This window comes from Chamaea fasciata, unplaced genomic scaffold, assembly GCF_029207755.1.
Source record: "Chamaea fasciata isolate MVZ Bird 193981 ecotype frontalis unplaced genomic scaffold, bChaFas1.0.hap1 SCAF_3, whole genome shotgun sequence".
In the NCBI taxonomy this organism is placed as follows: Eukaryota; Metazoa; Chordata; class Aves; order Passeriformes; family Sylviidae; genus Chamaea; species Chamaea fasciata.
Window position 1 is genome coordinate 69,451,047 of NW_027094088.1, and position 20,394 is coordinate 69,471,440.

A 20,394-nucleotide genomic window follows, 5' to 3' on the forward strand; every position below is an offset into this window, starting at 1 on the left:
GACGACTCCCCCAACCCCACCGCCTCCGCCACCCACACCCGGCCGAGGGGACGGGCGCGCCCGACAAACCAGCGCTCCCGGCCAGCGCGCCGCGCCCCCAGCGCCCGCCGGGACGTGTAGTTCAGAAGGCGGGCGACTGCGCCAGGCATGAGCGAGCGGGGCGGCCCCGAGAACTACATTACCCAGCGTGCCTTGGGGGCGCGCTGGCGGCGGGCGCGGGTGCGCGTTGCCGGGCAGTCAGCTGGGCGCTGGGCGGGCGGTCGGGCGGCGCGGGCGGCGGTGTCGGCGGCGCTCGGGGCTCGGTCGCTGGCTCAGGGGAGAAGGCGCCCGCTCCGCCATGGCCGAGACGATCGCGGACACCCGGCGGCTGATCAGCAAGCCGCAGAACCTCAACGACGCCTACGGGCCGCCCAGCAACTTCCTGGAGATCGACGTGGGCAACCCGCAGACGGTGGGGGTGGGCCGCGGCCGCTTCACCACCTACGAGATCCGCGTCAAGGTGAGGCAGCGCCGGGCCGGAGCCGGGCTGGCCCTGTCGGGCTCTCGTGTCGCTGCGGCTGCCCGGGGTGGCGTGTCGGGCTCCCGCCGCCGTGTCCTTCAGGACCCGTGTCACGGCTACCGCGGTGCGGGGCGCTGGGGGGCGGGGGCAGAGCCGCAGTGGACTCCCCATCCTCGGCCTGGGGCTGATAGCTCTGTGACCGCCTTCTGGTAGCTAAGGCGATGCAGCTCGGTTCAGATAACCAAAGGACAAGAGCTCTTTCAGCTTGTCCTCAGAAATATCTCTGCACTGTGAGCAATTGCTTTTGTGTCTCTAGGTAAATAGAGGAGAGCAAACTCTCCACTCTCTGAGATGGAGTATTATGGGTGGATCTGCCCTGGGGAGGAGGTCAAGTTCAAGATTCCAAAGGCCTCAAAAATACATAGAGGAGGTGTAAGTAAGTCTAGTGGGCACCCGTGCTAGCCAGCTGAAGTGATAAAGTGCGTGTGTATGGGGGAGGGCCTCCTGTTTTCTTTTGTATCTGAAATAAAATTGTAGTGCCTCATAAATAGGACTGTTTCTTGCGATGTGCTGCTGTCAAATACTTCGTAGTAACACTAGAATCCTTCCTAGCTGGAAGGGCTGTGTTCAGTGACTTGCCCCAAAGGCTAGTAGTCTTGAGCTTGAAAAAAACCATGTGAAGTCATTACTGTGTCCCCTGGCCTTTCTAGTTTCATAAACAGGGCCCAGAGGAATGGTCAAAAAATGCAGTGTCTACAGCACAGCCCTTGCCTGTGGCTGGTAGGGTCTTGAGGCAGGGAACCCTTTTTGGTCTACCTTGCCAGAAATAAGCTGGGTTGAGAAAGCTGAATGCTTGTAGATGAGGTTTTTTTATAGTTTGTGGTTAAGTCTGCTACCTTGCATAGCTTTACTCTGTTACAACTGATTGAACTTGGTCAGTTGTTACAGTCAGTAATAAAGGGTGAAGCTTCATTGTCTCCTTGCACACATTCTCTGCAATGTGAGTTCTTCTCAGCAGGGGAAGATACAGCTGTGGGCTGCTGCCTTGGTCACTAAAATTCACCAGACAAGATTTAACTGTGTGTGAATTTTCTGGTTTTAACGGTCTATGTCCCCAGATTAGTGTAACCTTACTTAAAACAGCAAAATCACCTGGAATCTAAAGCTACTGGGAGGGATACTTCTTTATTTCTGATGCTTACGAATTGTCATGCTCAGTAGCTATTTCTGTTTCAGGATGTGTCAGTGGGGCAGGAAGATTAAACTATCATGCCTGTAGCCTATGTTTGGCCTCTGTGTGAGGTCAAACTTGAACTTGCAGATTTGTGTTGCATTGCACTGCCCTTAATAGAACCCTAGCAATCCACTTAGAAGAAAGATGTAATTCTACCTTGCTGGAAAGTATTTGCACCTTAAGTTCCTGGTGACGTTTCTTTCCATGAGACTGAGCATTTGGGGTGGCTGGATCCAGGGAAGATGATCCAAAAGGGACTTGGCCATGATATGGCCTTGGGAATTAGGTCAAATTTCCTGTGATTTAAAAATAACGATTTTTTAAAAAAATACTCATCTGAAGTTCTTCATCAGAAAGGGAAGCAGAAAAACAGGTTTTGAGACAGGTTAGTTTTAGCCCACCTGGTGTTTGGGGTAGAAAATTCTGATTCCTGTTGTAATGAAGACCAAGAATGATTTGAACAATTGTACACTGTGATAGTACTGTGACCTTCCTCGGTTCTTCCTCCCAGGCTGACTACTATGTAAACATTGCATCCTCCACCCTCCTTGCTTGCATCTGTACATGCCAGTATACAGGACTGTCTCTTTGATCATTCCCTTTCCAGTTGTGCATTGCTGCACACATGGTTCCTAGCTACTATGAACTGTAAATTTGAGTTTTATGTCTCAGTGTGCTGGAAGGCTACTGAGCAGGTAATACAAGTCATGCAGAATTATATTCACTGTCTAAACTTATATCAATTAAGTGCTTCTCAGCAGAACATAGACCATGTAGCTAATACACAAACTTCAGCACAGAGGAAGAATTCAAACATGAATTGCTGTGGTATTTGTGAAAGATAGGCCTAGTGCCATAAGCTGCTTGTTGGAGTGTGGTTGACAGTGGTCACCCGCTGGTGTCTGTGGTTTGACAAGTGCCTGTGGTCACAGAAGGTAAGAAAGTAGCAGCTGATGTGCAGTTTCCCCCCAGCGGTGCTGGTAGTAGGGTCTGAGCAAACTTGAGAAGATGGTGTGAGTTACCTGTATCATATCTGGAGAGCTGTGTCTTCAAGTAACACCAACAGTAAAATGTTAAGTGTGCAGAAATGGAGAGTTTCACTGCTGCCAAATTGTGGTGAAAGCTAAAGAACAGCAGCCTCGTGTTACCGCTGGAGATCATTCTAAGCCAGAAACATTGTCAGAGAGGACACTGCAATTCAAGTTTGTTGAGACAGTTACACTTGTACCATTGTCATGGTGTTTACAGACTCTGTAATTTTAGCTTTGTCTGAATCTCAAAGCTTCACTTTTGGAGTTTTTTTGGAAACGCTGAACTTGCTAGCAGACTCTTGAGTTGATATCTGATAAAAAGTATCTCGCAAAACATGTGTGTGATACATTGCAGAGTTTCCCCGAAGCTTTTATTGGCAAGCTTTCTACTGGTGCTCCAGTTGAAGCATATCTGTTGTCTGAAAAGCAGCAAGTGGAACAACTTCATGCTTTAGTTCTTGTAATGCTGTACTCATCAAGTTCTGGTGGAAGTCAGAAAACCTGATGGGGAACTCTGAAGTTTTGGGTAGACTGCTCAGCAGTTTGCTGCTGTGTAACCAAGGCAGTAGTGTTTTGGAACTTAGGAGGGTTTGTCACAGTGTCTCTGTGCAGGGTGTCTGTGTGTTGGGGTAGATGTGTGGTGCTTTTAAAAGCATTTAAGGAGTCTTGAGAGGAGTGCTGCAGGTAGACTCTATGCAGCACTTCTGGCTGGGTGGCTTACCTCACAGATGGACAGCTGGCCAAAGTATTGACTTTCTGAGCCTGAGTCTGTGCATTAAATAACAGTCTGTCCTTGGCAGAGTGGACGAGGTGATGACAGAAAGCTTTCCACTGTAGCAACCACTATAAGGCACACAATGTGGCAGTGTGCCACTGCAGTGCAGCCTAGCAATGAAAGTCAAATATCTTGTTCAGAAATAAGTGATAGAAAATGCCACCCTGCTGTGCTAAAACAGCAAATTTGTGTGGGTCATGTTTTTGACAGGGTACTTGAGGATTTGCTTTCCATCAGCAGCATCAGGCATTTGTACCATTCTGAGTTGTCTTTTGTGTGTGGAGGCTTAGGGTGAGCTAGACTGGGAATAATGCAGTAGGATATGAAGCTCTAAGTGCTTCATCTAGCGAAATAAAACTTGATAAAGTACTTCTCTCATCTGAAGGTAACTACATCATCACAATATGGTCATTGTGCAGCATTTAAAACTAGCATAATCAACTAGACTGCCTGGTAAAGGAATATAGTAAGCTACTTCATTGCCCTTGCCTCTTGAGGAAAAATGTGATCCAAAAGTCAAGTTCTCTGTGTAAATACCCCTACATGCTGTTTCTCAAAAGTCTTTATTAGCTCTTCTCTTCTTATTATTAAACCTTTTCAGGATGGGCTTGTTCAAGTCAACACTCCTGAATGAGGGCATGGGAATACCTGTTACTGTTTATGGGCTAAAAGGCAGTTCTCTCTCTGAATTCCAGGAAGCAAACATAGAACAAATGACAATTATCACATTAGCATCCTACAGCATGTATTAAGTCCTCAGTCCAGTTCCAGGTATCATTTGTCTTCTACTGTAGTTGAGACATAGTTTTCTTGATAAGTGGGTCAAAAGGAAGGTCTTTGCCCAAGCAGATTCTGTGCAATAGCTTCAGTTGTTAAATCCTTTAAGGAGACAAGACTTAAGCTTTACAAGCCGACTCTGATCCAGTGACTGCGTCACAGCCATGCACCTATGGCAAAGGCAGCCCCACAGGAGATAAGCACTTTGCTTAGAATACTGCAGCAAAGCAGATGGGTATCCAGGAACTTGCTACTTTGGAAAATAACCCTTTGGCAACCCTGAGACTAGCTCAGCTGGTTAGAGCATCGTGCCAGATAACACCAGGCTTATGGATTCAATCCCTGTATGGGCTGTTCACTTAATAGTTGGACTTCATGATCCCTGTGGATCCCTTCGAACTCAGAATGTTCAGTGATCTGGAAGTAAACTGTTAATACTGTTTCAACTGCTTTAGTTTCTGTAGGAGTAAAAGTGACTTCTGTGCTGCCCAAATTTTGGTTGGGTTTGTCACCTAGACTGAAAGGTTAAATCATCTGTTTATGATTAGTGAGAACTTGCAGAGAAGTCATTGATATTCAAACTGACAGTAGTATAATAAAGTACCTGTTACAGGAGCTATTAGTCCAAGTAGTTAAAGAATTCTTTTCTGTCAAACCAAAGCCAAACTAAAAGCCTTTGTCATCTTAGCTCTGTTCTTTAATGTTCAATGGTCTCTTGCCTCTGGTCAGTATTATTAAATTTGGCACTAAGGTACACCTTAGCTTTTTGCTATTCCATAGCACAGTTGCTTGTCTTGAGGTGTAGAAAGGGAATGTCTTGCTATGCTTCCATTGTGAAATGCAGTGGTTGGGTGGTACCAGTGCTCTTTAGAGCTCCAGTCAGGTTTCCTGAATGTTCTGCAGAAAGACTTCTGGAGACCTGCAGAGGTGCTCAGCTGTGTGGGTGCAGTGTGGGGAAAGAAATGGATACAGGGGCTGTGAAGTGCCTGCAGTATTAAGAATAGTATGGCTTTCAAGGGATTGGGGAAATTTATCTGAGTACTGCTGAACTTGAGTTGATTTTGAAAGTCCTGTTCTCCCCTTGACCAAGTTTTTCAAGACCTAGTTTGAATACAATATTTACTTTTCAGCATGTTTATAGTGGTTTGACCTGTGATTAACTGATTGAAGTCTGACTGCTATGATCAAGTCAGAGTAAGACAGAAAATGAACTGAAAGCGAAACTTGCTCAGAAAGCACTTATCTTGTGCCATGTTTTGCAAAGTGGTGCTCTTGAATGTGTTTTTGAAATGTTTTGTCCTTGAACAGTTCCAAATGTCCCATCCTTCATGTTTGGCAGAGTTTGAAGCTGCAGATTCTTCCCCCACCACGAAAAGAATCAAATCTGCCCTTCCTGTAGTTGACTGATGTTGGGGAAGATGAATCATGGAAACCTTATTAATATGATTGTTTAGCAAAAGATTCTGAAAATATGAAACCTATAATAGAAATGGAAGCTTACTTTGAGTTGTAGGATACCGAGTCTTAGTTACTATATAATCTGAAAACAATAGCCTAGCCAGCTAAAGGAGAATCCCTTTTGATTGAACAATACCTTTCTGCTGGCTAAGGAACCAAAGGTCAATGTAGCAAAACAGAAAAGTCTAAAGAGTAGTTTTTGGAGTTTAAAATACAACATAGTATGGTAATGTAGTAGTTCTTATAGGCTATATGTAGATTCTATAAGATTTTGTGTCTTGTATTGGTTGGTCACTGTAAATTAGAATATTCATCACAAAAGGAGATACAATGCATTGTAAGAAGGACCTCGCTCTCTTTTTCCTGGCTCTTACTTCTACGTCTTTTAGCTCTTACTTCTAGCTCTCTTAACTCTTACCTCTTCCTCCTGCTCTCTGACCCCTGCCACCTGGCTCCCTTCTCTCTTAACTCATACCCCCTTGTTCATCCTCTTGCTCATTCTGGGACTTCCCTTCAGCTGAGGCTGGTGGCTGAAGGCAAGGCCCTTTTTACCCACGACCCATGCAATAAAACCACGTATTCTAGAATATCTCAGGTCAGCAGAATTCCTTCTCTCTGCCATCCGTGGATGATCCTACAGACTTCAGCATTGTACAGTTTAATAGTTGAAGTTTGTGGTGGAGTAATGACTAAACACTGACTCATTGGGGATGTGTTTACGGATGCATAATCAGCATTAATTCTCTATTTCCCTACTACTACAAATCTTGCATAACACTGCAAGTCTGCTCTAACTGTAGTAAATTATGCTTTTAAACCCCATTCTAGACACTGCTACCATTTAGGTATTTTCAGACTCCTCTACAAAGAATAAAAACACAGTGATTCAGGTATCCATTTTTCTGTTCTACGGCCTGGGTACTGCACCCTCACAAACATTAACTGTTGCTTCAAGCAGTAATTCAGAAAAGAGTAACTGGAAGGCTAAGAATTTCCAAGGACACTGATTAGGGAGACAGAGAAGTACAATGGCTGGATGAAAGAAACTTCCAAAGCACCAAAGCAAGGAAAGTGGATTTACCCGTAAGCAGCTGTTTTTTTCTGTAGAGGTTTGTCATTAAACTAGGTTCAAGAGACTGGTCCAAAGGTACTGAACTAGTTTGGCATTGATATCTGTTACTGTGTAAATAAAATAACCAATTCTCTGAATAGTGCTTCTTATTAGTATATTAGTTGAACTGCTGGCTTACATTCCTTTTATTGTAGTGCATACAGTGCAGGCCTTGATTGTCATGTTTTAAGATTGCACTCCAGTACAGTGCAGAACAGACCAAATCCAATGGAACAATGACTAATCTTTGTAGGACAGATGGCTGTGATCCAGGTAGGCATGTGATGCCAGGGAGTTTTGATATGTGCCTATTTTTAGATGGCTTGCTGAAAAAGTGTCAGCTTGAACTTTAGAGCAGTCTGGTCTCTGCTGCTTTTCATCTGGAGAGATAAATGATGCAGCAGAGGTTTATGTCTTCTAGCAGAAAGGGAAATATTTTATTTGAAGTTTTTTCACTTGGTAGCTGCACTACTGAAGGCTTTTTTAACAAGCACATAATCCAATACCGTGTGCAACTGTAGCACTGAGTGAAAGGTCTGAAGTTGCTGTTGTTGCTGTAACTTCTAATGTAAAAAGGATGGGGAAGCCCTAACATTCTAGTCAAGGTATAAAACCAAGTGTTTTACTAACTGAAAACAGGTCCATGAAATGTTCCTTCTGTGGTTATTTCTTGAGAATCCTATTCCAAATCTGTGTTATGCCCCAGAAGATTCTCCCATGTTACAGTCTAGTTTGTGTTGGCCACAAAACCTGTTTGAAAGTAGAACTATAAGCTGGTGTATAGCAGCTTTACTCTAAAATCCAGAAGAAAATGTAGCTATATATGAAGTGGTTCAAAGCCACCCCTAGACCTGGAAATAAAGCTTTAGAGATTATTTCTATGGGCCTAAGCTCTAGCACCCTCTAAGTGTTAAGATATGCTTCAGATTAATGAACAGGAGTTGGAAGCCTTTCTGTAGCTTTTAGTGGCTACTTAAGACTGTTATTGCTCCAATAAAACAGGAAATATGAAGAGAATATTTTTTGCTGCTTAGTAGATCCACTTTTAAACTAGTTAACTTACTGCTTTTTTTCTTGCATATTTGAAGTATAGGGATGCTGGACAGTCTGTAGCTCACAAAGCATATCAGAAGTTTAGTTTTTGATAAAAAAATTAGCACCTGCAGCAATTCACTGGAATTTTTTAATCCCTATTTGACTGTAGCTGATGGATGTCAGTAATGATGCTAAACCATCAACTTCATGTGATCCCTTTTCAGTCATTCCTAATAAGAAATGAGTAAGAACATTACAGTAGGTCAAATCAGAGCCATATGGCTGTTACACCTTGAATTGTGTAAAAGTAGCAATCCTTTCTCTTTCAAATGAATATTTGGTATTTCACAGGCGGCTTTGACTTGCTAACCCTGATCTGGTTACTAGTTCTGTCTGGGTGTTGTCAAGTCTTTGTCCAAATGTGTCCTCAGTGCAGGCTCCCGTTTTTATCTGTGGCTTCTGAGCATGGAACCTAAAGAATAAAGAATCACTAAGCAACCCCTTTTTCTTAACTCACCCTATTTAGAGTCTTTTGACTGTGGCACACCATATGGTTCAGCTGTTTGTGATGTTGTTGAACTTGCTTAGGTGATGATAGATACTTTTTGGCAAAAATACAGGCATCCCTATTCTCAGTTCTCAGAGTGCAACTCTGGACTCAAAACGCTGGTTTTGGCAAAGGTTATGTTAGTCTCTGTCGTGTTGCTCTTAGGATTTCACTGCCTTAGTCTTTAAGGTAAAAAACATCCTGGCTTCATAGTTCTAGCACTGCAGAGTGGGAAGCTCAAAAGTTCTTGGTATAGTTTAAGTGAGCATTGTTTAAAACTTGCATGGTCGGATTTTTCAGTGTGCTCTTAACTTTTTTTTTAATATTATTATTATTATGTACCTTCAGGAGATCTGGACACCAAGTGGAGAAAAGGGGAGATAGGACTCTGTTTTGATGAAAAGGACTGAAAGTTAGAAAAATAACTATCTCTGGTCCGACATTTTGCAGTGGGGAAAGAAGATTTCCTTCAGTAATATACCCAGCAAAAATCTAAACTTCTAGAAACTGAAGTTTAAAGCATGTTTTTCTTCTTTCTTGCCTTTTATAATTGTAGGAAATCGAGAGGTAGCTGCTTGTGTTGTTGGGAAGGAAACAAACCACTGGCAAGGTTTCTGCAATAACAGCAGATTGCTGGAGCCAGTTTCTTGTACCCAAGGACAGCAGGCTCTTGTGTTAAGAAAAATCATAATGCTTTTTTTTATCCACCCAGAATGCTGCTTACTGTGATACCCCAGAGCTCCCTTTGAGTGTAAATGCAGTCGAAGGGTGTAGGCTCTTGACAAAGATTACAGCTTGCATGTGACAGTCAAGATGCTTGAATTTAGCTTCTGAGAGTCAAAGCCACAAACTTTTATCATAAGTGAGCTGTGTCCTTTCTTTCACTCTATTTTAATGGAAATAGAGTTCTCTCAACGCTACCATAACCTACTTGAAAAAGATGACATCAAAGTAGGTGCTGTGGCAACAGTGCAGCTTTATTCTCCGTCTGTTAGGAGTGGGAGACAGGAGCAGTGCAGTCCTGCTTCAGAGTGTCATGGTGGCAATCGAAAAAATTAACCAAATTTATCTCAAACTATGCTGAACAACAACATCTGGAGAGTTTGTTATTGTGGGGATGGACTGGGCTGAATTGTCACACAATCTTGTGGAGTGTCAGCATGCTCTTTGAAGGAAGCCAAATGCTATTTGCATTTGATTTATGTCTGGAAACAAAATTTTAGTCTGACTGTTTGCAAGACTTTCTCCACTCAGTGGATAAGCTCAACATACTTAGAATTATTTTATTAATTTAAACTAATTAGAAGCTAATTAATGACTGTCATCTTCCTCCTGCATTTAAGGTAATTTGTTTTTCAGAATGGCTGCATTGGATGACTGTATCTGTAGCTGAATGGACAGTAATGATTAATACTCAAACTACTTGTGAAGTTCTCTTCACTTACATACAGAAACAGTTTTTCAGCTTCTAACTGGGCGTGGCTTGGGGAGTGACTGTATTAAGAGCTGGAAGACTGTTACCTGGTTATCTAAGCTACTGTCTTAGGACTGAGGTGAACTGGGAATCTCCTGAACTTAGAGTTGGACTCAAAGTTGAATGTGTTCTGGTGACATAAATGAAGCTGAAGAAACGTGCTTACTGTGAACACAGATTTTGCCCAAAGTCTTAGCAAGGGACCACTGCTTCCCATTTCTAGTTTGTTGAACACTTGCCAATTGACTGGAGAAACTTGTTTGGCATCTGAGTGGAGAAATGCAGGAGTGACTTAAGGATCTGAATTCGTCACCTGTTGTTTGATTATGTAATGTAACTTGGCAGCAGTTTTGACAATATTTATTCTGGTGTACTGACTGGCCATTGACTGCCCGGCAGAATACAGGCTGTTTGACAGTTGTCAGAGAAAGCCCAGTGGTGTCTTCATACAGTCTAATAAAGAGACAGCACTACACAAAATCTGTCTTGACTTAGTATCTTTCTATGGCTTAGGATTTTGGGCTGTGTGGGGCTTCTGCAGAACTGGTTTGTTTGTCCTTCTGCAGCAATGCTTTATCTGCAATTCTGACTAGTGACTTTCAGTTGTCTAATGTCTTGTATAATCCTTTCAGGTTGAGGGCTTGCATTCAAATTGCTAAGCAGCATGATTTTGGACTAGGAAGCTGTTGATTTTTTTATTTTCCAATAAATGGTATAATTATTACACTACTGAAGAAAGAATTGCTGCAGAAATTACGCTGAAATTATCACAGGAATGAGCTGTGCTCCAGGGGCTGTTCCAAACTGGGTCATGAGTTTTGTGATAGTAGACTTAGCAGCTCAGCAGGCCAGAGAGTTGACATTATAATGCTGAATGAGCATGGGCAGAAATGCTTGTAAAAATGAAATTAGCCTGACTTCAAGTTTTGTGCCTTACTCTTGTCTCTTTTCTAGCAGACAACCACAGCACTGGCAGCCCTCGGAATACCTGGTGGCACCTTAGTGACTGAACAAGGACAACTCAACATAATTTGTCAAGGAGAGAATAACATTTTTGATAGCCTGCCTGGTCTTGAAATGACAATTTAATAGAAAGTGGAAGTTTCTGTTGACTCTTCAGGATTCTCTCCTTCTACTAAATTCTTGTCCAGTGAAAGCCCATGTTTTGGGAGGTGTCTGACTGGCTTAATGAAAACTGTCTATCCATGGGGAATGGAGGCAGTAGGGCATGCAGAAGCCCATCCTACTGAAGGAAAGGGTGGTCTGCTCAAACAGGGCAATAATCCTTAATGACAAAGGCCCATACAGTAACTTCAGATGTGAATATAGCTTGAATTAAAAATAGGGACCTAAGGTGTAAATAGGTTAAGCAGTATAAAACAGGACTCTCAAATTGCATTTTTAAATAGATCCTTCCTAACAGCTGCTTACTTTAGGAACAGTGCTCTATCAGTACTTTTAGAGGAAGGAGAATTGCTGCAGTTTCTGGGTTTAAAGAAACATGAGGTTTAGAAATTGATCTCAACAGACAGCTCTAGTTCATATCTAGACCAAAGGACAGCGAACATGTACTTTGTTTTAGAATATAGTTGTCAAGTTGTGACTTGCAAGACACTTAATTTAATTGATGCCTTTTGACATACTTTTCAATCTGAGTATTTACAGTACTTATGATCAAAATCTGAGAAGATTTTTCAACTCACAAGGAAAGCAAAGACCTCTCAAGTCCTTTAGCAAGTCCTTTTCTCCAACTTGCTAGCTGGGCTAGCGTGTCAGAAGTTCAAAAGGGAATGTAGAAGGTAGAGTGAGCTCAATTGGCATTTCTACCCCCACATTGTACTTGTAAGCCTGATACGTTGTTTAGAGATTAACTTTATGGACTTCATGCCTAGAAGCATGAAAAGAGTTCCTGAAGATCTGGGAACTGAAGATTCCTGCTGCTTTTATCCAGTTCTAATCCCTTTTTTAGTCACTTGAGAGGAGAAATGAGTATTTTCTGCAGGTGAGAACATATATGCTAAATATCTTAAAGGACTTTCTACCTGAGACACTGACAAAGAGTTGATGTTGTAATGTGTAAAGGTGAACTTGGTTAAAAAAACAATAGCTGAAATCAGAGGAAAATAATCCAGTACTTAACCTCTGGGAATCTCCTTCATGCACTCTGGGGAGCCTAGCTATATTCACTCTTGAGCAGAGTACTCTTACCATCGAGACAATAGTGTTTATTTATAAAGCCTGGCTGCTGACATAAGCTTTAAATGGGATTTTATTATTAGTCACTAGCACAATCAACAGTATTTTACCTGGGAAAGAGAACTTGAATGCTTTTAAACATTTAACAGTAAGATGCCATAACAAAATAATGCTCTATACATTATCACTTGTAAATTGTGAACTAACTTACATAATGTGAAAGTACACAACCGACTTATCAAGTACTTTTGTGTGACAGCCAGTAGTGGCTGGCAGCAATACAATGACCCATAGTCATGGACCTGCCTGGTGGAGGAAAATATCTCTGCAATTAAACATGTTTTGAGCAGCTAAAAGTATTCCCTAGTGGTAGCTTGAGCATAACATGCTACAAATCATATTGTACAGGGAAATCCACTCAAACAGTGACCAGATCCTGAGTTAGGTGGGCTACAATATAAAAATCAAATAGATAAAAAAAGAAAAAGGCAGTAGCTGAGAATGACTACTGTCCATCTGCCATCAGAAAAGCTGGAGGCAACTGTAGTCCCAAGTGAACATCAGCTTCCTCGGGTGCTCCCTGAGAGTCCTCTTTGAAAGTATACAAAGACTGTTAGTGAATTTGCAGTCTGATAACAGTAGGCATTATTCTGTGACTTCTGGTTGTGTATGGTAATTACAGGCTCATGGTCTTACTTTTAGGAGGTCATAACTCCTAGAAACCATTTTGTAGTGTTCTAGCCAGGATGTCATTAGGAAAGGACTCTCTCAGTGTCTACTTTTAAAATAATGTGCAAGTTGGATTGCAAAAGTGGGGTAACACTGCACCCCAAGAATGAACAGAAGTAATGCAGGCTCTCACACAAGTTAGTTTAAGTACTTGTAGCACGGTGCCTGTCTATTTAACATGGTCTTGTGCAGCGTTGTAACCTTGCTCCCATGTGATGTCCCATTCAAGGGTGTTAGGTTTGGGTGCTGCCTCCTTCCTAGCCTTGTTCAGCAAAGCTCCCCCTAATCATGCTCTTCTTGGTTAAAACTCTGTAGTCTTAACAGTCTGATCTCCTCAGCACTGAATGTTGAAATACATCTCAGCCTTTTTGGCTTCTTTGGAGCTAGCCAAACTTGGCAGCTTGGCTATCAAATCTTCATCAGTCCTGGATTCACTGTAAGACTTACAGGTTTTGCTTTTGGAGGTGTTGGAGGCAATCTTGTGTAAGGAAGCAGAAAAGTACAGGAAGTTTGGTTAATGTTCTGTGCTGGTATCTGAAACGTTCCCTTGAATGCAGTAAGAGAAACTTGTGTGAAACATGACTTTCTTCCCCCTTCCTCCCCACCTCCATTTTTGTGTATATTGGGAATCCAGCTCCTGAGACAGTAAGAATAGCAGATGCTTCTGCAACCTTAGAGACATCTCAAGTGGCCAGCAAATCAGATATTCCGCTTGGTGATATGATGACAAATTACCAGCAATTGGGATACCATATAAATGAGGCTCATAGCTATGTAGTTTGAGGCATAGCTTACTCATCTTGCTTAGACCCTTATCTCTATTTCTGTATCTTGAGTGTTTCTCAATACTGCTGTTGTTGCTTAAATGGAACTAATGTGTAACTTAACAGCTTGCCTCTTGCTTCTGCTTATCAAAACTCCTAATCTGTTTAATCAATAGCTTGTGCTCTTGTTTTCAGACAAATCTACCTATCTTCAAACTGAAAGAATCTACAGTCAGAAGAAGATATAGTGACTTTGAATGGCTAAGGAATGAACTAGAAAGAGAAAGCAAGGTGAGTAAATTGAAAAGTAAATACAAGTTTTCATAGACATACCAAGAGTCATGATGCTGAAATGTTTCATGCTGTTAAAAGGCCTGTATCATATAAAGCAGATACTGTGATTGAAAATGCCCAGAAATAAACCATGGTGTCAGTCTTTTTATCAAGCCTCAGTGCTGCAATGCCAGAGGCTTTTTGTTTTAATAGTTTTGAGTTACTTCAGAGATAAACTACTTGATTTCCGCTTACCTGTGTGGGCAGGGACTGTTCTCTGCTCATGTTTTATTACTTCACTAGGAATGTGACTGGTGAGTTGGGTCTTCTAGGAGGAAGAGGTGGATGAACTTGCTTACAGGCTGCACTTAAGGACACTTCTGTCAATCTTTCAGGTTGTGGTACCACCTCTACCAGGAAAAGCTCTTCTCCGTCAGCTCCCCTTCCGAGGAGATGATGGTATATTTGATGATTCCTTTATAGAGGAAAGGAAGCAGGCTCTTGAACAATTCATAAACAAGTAAGTGCTGGATCTAGTTATTTAGGGACAAACCTGGAGCTCAGCCCTGGAAAATTGAATTGAAGCTACTAATCCTCCTAAGGATGCACTAGGTTCATAATATTAACTTCCACGTAATCTTGCAGTAGGATGTACTAAGAGTACTCATCCCATGTTTAGTTTTGATATCTTAGTGCTTACCTCAACAGCTGAAATGACTGTTAGTGTTGTTGTTAATTTATGCAAATTGCTGCTAAAATTATAGTGTTCAAAATAATTCTACTTTATAATTTCTGGAAAGGTATCTTCCAACTGGGTGAACAGTAGAGCTCACAGTGGGCTTACAGCAGTTTACTTTGATTGCAGATGTGAGGTATTATCAGTTTGTGTGATGATGCATATTTTCTCTAATCATCCTGAGAATCTTTCTGAAGATTCTGAAATAGAAACACTGCTCGAAGTATGAACACATAGTTTGAAATAGACACTTTGGATTTTGTCTCTGCCTTTCAAAGGGTGAGCAGAAATTATGGTAACAAAGTCCTACGATTATTTTTCCACCATCTGACACTACTAACCACTGTCTGTACACTGACCTGAATAGCTGGTTCAATCTCTTTAGCAGTGTGGATCCAAACAGTGGGTGAGGAGTTTTGTCAATTACCCAGCTCCTCTGGTCCCTGGAGTCAATGCTGTTCAGACCAACTGGATCTGGGACTGCTCCCTCAGGGGTTTCAAGCCTGTCAGTTTCCCCTGGCATTCTATTCTTGTTCAATAGCAATGCTGTTTAACAGGAACAGAGGATGCCTGTGAGTTACCCCAGAATTTATGAAAATGTACTTTGTCAGTTACTGGTAGTTCAGGCATGTGTCTTGGAGTTGCAAGTGACTAGTTCACTAACACTGTCTGTCCCGTACAAGTAAACGTGACCGTATGAAATCTCTGAATTTTATCCTTCACATAATTGCTTCTTAACTCATTTTAGAAGTATTGCTAATGGTTCTGAACAGGTGAAATGCTTCAGACTGCTCTTTTTGTTGTTCAGAGACAAATGGAATGAACTTCCAAGGCATCCAGTAGTAAGATGGAATGTGTTTGGGTTTTTTTAATGCTGTAAAATCAAGGCAGTCATGACTGTAAAGTACAACCTTTATTCATGCAGACTTGGAACTCTGTCTTAAATGGAGAAAAAGTGCACTTACTGGAAGTTTTGTATGCTGAGTCTAGCAATATCCATGGAAGCAGCTGATGTGAAGCAGTCATCTTATCCTGACTCTCTGAAATACTTTGTATAGCTGACAGAAATGGAATGGCCAGTTTGTTGGTATCCTTTTTTCAGTCCTACTGCAAGTAATAAATTGATTTTGTGGAAGTGTAAAACTTCTTGGTTAATTTTTCCTCCTTTGAAACATAAAAGGAGATTAATGTAGGTATTGGTGTAGTGGCAGAGTTGAGTACATCTGGAATAAGGCTTTCCAGGCACAAATCATAGCAGTTTAATTCATCAGTGTATTCTCATGGCATAACCAACTCATTAAGTAAATATTACTAAAGTTTTGAACCATGTAGTACCTTTAAGGCTTCTGCCAAGTACTCTGGGCACTAGTGAACTTAGACCTGAAGGTCCTTTGCATGGTACAGTCACATTATTGCATAATCAAAGCTGGTCTATGCTTCTGGAATTAAAGAGTCCCTCAGATAACTGATACCACTGTAACCAAAAAAAAAAAATCTTGGGGCACCGATGCTAGTTCTTAATATTTGGGAGTGTGAGATGGATGTTGTTGAGTAGCTTTGTCCCTCTAGATGTAAAATCTGAATCACAACAGTGCAGCTTGAGTCAACTCTCTTGGACCAATTTGCTGGCACCACCATCAATACTACAGTGACATTCACAAGGGTGGTTATGTCTCAACATTCTTGTCTGCCTCAGCCTGACTTAAAGATACATGAAAATTCTTGAAGTAGCAGCTGCTATGTGTGAGGGTCACCTTGGTGAAAAATACTGAGGGAAAGCCAATGCAGGGTGAGGTATTCCTGTGAAACCAAGAGCCAAATCAGAGATCAGATCTACTCTTGCAATTCAGCCACCAATTTTCAAGCCTTCCTGAAAGGAAGAAGAAATTTGCTGCTGCCTCATCCTCTCCTATATATCTTTTCCTTGAAGTTTAACACTAGTAAATGATAGTACCCATCATTCAGATGGGGTGAGAAACTCAAACTAGTTACTCTAGACTGTCATCCTTGTGAACTGGTGCTTGAGACTGCTGGCCTTTTACTAGAACCTGGCAAGATGGAGACATTTTATAACTGCACTTGAAATGATCCATCAATACTGAATGGGAGAGCTCAGCTTCCTCATTATAGCTTCCTGAGTGACAAGTGAGTAGTGACAAGTGTGTTCTGTGGTGAAATAAACACTAACAGATAACTTTGGAGAAGATGCCCAGAAGTGCTTGGAAGTGTTGCTGAGCCATTGGAGCTGACTTTGTGTTACATGTGTTCAACCAGATGCCTTCCATTATGAGTGGAAATGTTCTGACAGATACAGAGGCCAGAGAACTTACACAGGCTGCCCTTGGGATGGTGGGGGACTTTCTCTCCTAAAGAAAGCAGTCTATCTTGATTGACCAAACTGCCTAAGTTATTTTCAAACCAATCTGCGTTAGGTATTTGTGTCCATAAATGATGAACTTTCAGGTATCTGATTCTTTAGGATTTTTACCTGCACAGGAGTCTGCATGGTATTTTAAGGGTTCAAGTGCAGTACCTTGTGATTTTCTTCCAAGTTTGTGAGTGTCTCCTAATCCAATTTCAGCTCCTTTACTGTTAAAAGGATGGTTTTTCAGCTTCAATTAAATCTACAGTAGAGATGCTGGTGTCCCCTAGAAGAGGCAAGCTCTGTCTCCTGTGTTTGCAAGCTAGCATATGTGCAATGAGCAGAAGGGCCAGTAGCCCCTGGCTGTGTGCAGTGCTGCCCATACAGGCCAGGACACTGACCTCGGGGAGCCTCTGGAGCAGTGCCTGAGCCTTCCGGGAGCCTTTGCACCCCCTGCTGGAGCCAGGCTTCAGCTCTGCCAGGATGCTCTGCTGCTCACCAACACTGACAACTGAGGGATAAGTGGCTTTTAGAAGGTTGTCCCATGGCAAAAGTCTTAAGACCTTTTTTTAAAAAAAATCCTCATGCCTTTCTAAGCTCTGGATTTTCTAATGCTAGAATGAGCACTTACTTGGATAGTCCCGTCAATTGCAGGTGACAGATGATGTGACGTGCTTCCAAGGGATCAGAGGTAGCTCAGGGTTCCTATGGACTAGCTTCATCTGGGGAAGTGTGATAAATCTTGCTGCTGGAAGGCATTCTAGTTGCCAGCAGTGAAGTGAAAGTGGGATCTATGCCTAAGTGCAGGACAATAGGTTATTGGTACAAAACCTTGATCTGCAGGATAGCTGTAAGTAGGCTCAACTGGTTCACACTAATGCTTGTTTTTTTTCCTCTCCAGGGTTGCAGGCCACCCACTGGCACAGAACGAGCGTTGTCTTCACATGTTCTTACAAGATGAAGTAATAGATAAAAACTACACACCATCCAAAATAAGACATACTTGAATTTTAAAAGCATCTCCTCAAATCTTAGTGGTTCTTAGGCTTGGTTTTAAGAGGTTGTGGTTTGTCTTAGCATGCTGAGGATGAACAGGCATGAAGTCTCCACTAACACCAGTACACTGCTTGGTCTTCGCATATGCTTTATAGCATTTAAGAACTCACTTGTCTTCTAGCTAAATCCCTCTGAATCCTTGATTTAAGAGTATTGTACTATGAAACCATTCACCCCTTGCAATGTCTCACAAACCTTTCCACTATTATTTGCCATGACTTAACAATGTTTACTGACTTGGCCTTACTTGAACTTTCACAACTGTAGTGTCACGTGTTCACTTGTATTTGACTAAACTGCTATGCTGTTTCTGAGGTAGTCACCTGTCTGAATGTCTGTAGAAAGACTGCTTTATTTCTGATATCCTGTATGAGAAACACTTATGCAATTGTCTTCAAGCTTGTAAAACACTTTATACTGAAGTAATGAGGGAATTATCTTTATATTCTGTAAGAGGAAAAAATTGAATTTATATACTAAAGTAACTTGTCTAAAGTTTTGAAATAAAAGTGAAAATGCACTTGACATGTTTTGTTACTCTTGACCCTGAGTGTGGAGTGTCTCATGCTTTCTGAGGAGGAGGGGCTTGACTATGCTAAATGAACTGGTGTTACAGACTCACTGTGATGCTCTTCCACAATGTAGTTCTGTATGACTAACAGCCAGCACTAAGTACCCTTAGGTGCTGGCACTCACTCTGCAAGTGTTAAAGAACATATAAAGGTATAAAATGCTGTTCCTGTGTTGTGGAGCCAAAGTTGGAATACCACTCATGGTAGGCAGTCAACAGATCTGTGACTTCAATAACCTTGGGAAAAGAGTACCTCTCTACCTGGCCTGAGAAGCATCAACCTAGCTTCAACTAGCTAATGAAAACTATGCCATTCTATAGAGAAAGGCATGTTTACATAATTTATATCCTAACATCATTCCTAGATTAAAATAGCTCTGCTCTACAAATGGAATCAGGAACATGAAGTCATACAAGTCTGCTGTAAGATGTGATCATAGACCACTTCCCTGAATACTAAAGGAAGGGTGAGCTGTAGCATTGTGCTGGTTTGGCCACTGGTGCAAGGCAGGTGCTGCATGGCTGAACTGCAGTTCCCAGGCAGCACTGCTGAAGTTGTCTTTTATACGAGAAGGAAGTTAGCTAGAAGAAGCTTCCTTAGTCCTCCAGATGTGACATGGAAGATGCCTATTCAGATGCTCTTGACAGCAGATTCCAGAGCACTCTAGTAGCAATCTGCTTTAGTGTGTTGTGCTATTCGGTAGCTACGCGTTGGCTTAGCTCTTCTGCTTTTTTCTTTCTTATGACACTTATCTTTGTAAAGAGCATCCTACAAACTTGCTGGCAAAATCAGTAGCTTCTTTTTACTAAGACCATTAACCTCATTTATGGAAATCTGAATGTAAAAGACTGAACTGACAAGGCAGTGGTGGCTGGCTGGATTACACATAGTACTAGTGATTAGCTACACTGAATAGATAGATGTTTGAATAATTGCTCTGAATAATGTAAATTTAGGTGGAATACTCATACTTAAACTGTGCTGATTCTCTCTAATTGTTCTATTCACAAAACCAAGGACCAAACCTGATGGTCCATTTGCAGCCCAGGGCTGTCGCCTTTCAAGATGTTTTTGATAATGTAAATAATTTCCAAATTTCCCTCTCCTTGTTGAATCACCCCTAAAAGTTGAGTTACTCTTGAAAAGGGGGAAAAAGGATTAAATGTATTGAAGTTTCATTATGTAGGTTTAGATACAGTGAGTAAGTTGTTACTTTTCTCAAATGTTATTTTCTGAGAGAAGCTTCTTTCAGAAACCAAAGTAAAAGCCACATCTTAAACCTGAAAGGTGATGACACAATCTCTATCATTTGCCATGAAAAGAACCAAAATATGTAAGCCGAAGAGGGAAAAGCTGCATGCTTGATGTTAAAGCATTCCTATTTCCAAAGGGTGGACTTTGGTGCATTAGTCTCTTAGAATGACAGGGCATTTACATAGAACACTGGGATCTCACCTAGCTTTCAGTCCTTCAAGGCTGGCTAGAGACCCTCATTCCAGTGTAGTGTAATTGGTTGTGCTTCAGTGCAGTGTGCAGCAGTGGGAGCAAGACATAGTCTGAGATTAGCTGTGTCTAAACCATGGGGATCTGGGCATTGTTCCCAGCTTGTGAGTCTGCTCTGCAGCTGGGCCAGATCTTGCAGGTAAGAGGATGAGATATGGGTGTGTTCCCATTGCCCTGCCTGCTTGGCCAGTACACTCTGTTTTGCCCTCTAGCCTGGGTGATGTAGGGGCTGGGACTACAGCAGACTGCAGGGTGTGATTGC

General features: G+C 41.9%; 1 protein-coding gene across 2 annotated transcripts; it reads left to right on the forward strand.

Moving 5' to 3' along the window:
- The first annotated feature begins 218 nt into the window (after nt 1-218).
- SNX3 (sorting nexin 3) lies at nt 219-18,582 on the forward strand. 2 transcript variants are annotated; one of them, XM_066179455.1, is made up of 4 exons: nt 229-499; nt 13,826-13,921; nt 14,299-14,423; nt 17,903-18,582. In XM_066179455.1, exons 1-4 carry the CDS (start codon nt 338-340, stop codon nt 18,006-18,008), a joined length of 489 nt encoding a protein of 162 aa, XP_066035552.1. In that variant the 5' UTR covers nt 229-337; the 3' UTR covers nt 18,009-18,582. The 2 variants fall into 2 exon arrangements, with proteins under 2 accessions (XP_066035553.1, XP_066035552.1); XM_066179456.1 differs by lacking the exon at nt 14,299-14,423 and having other exon boundaries at nt 219-499.
- Nucleotides 18,583-20,394: the final 1,812 nt, after the last annotated feature.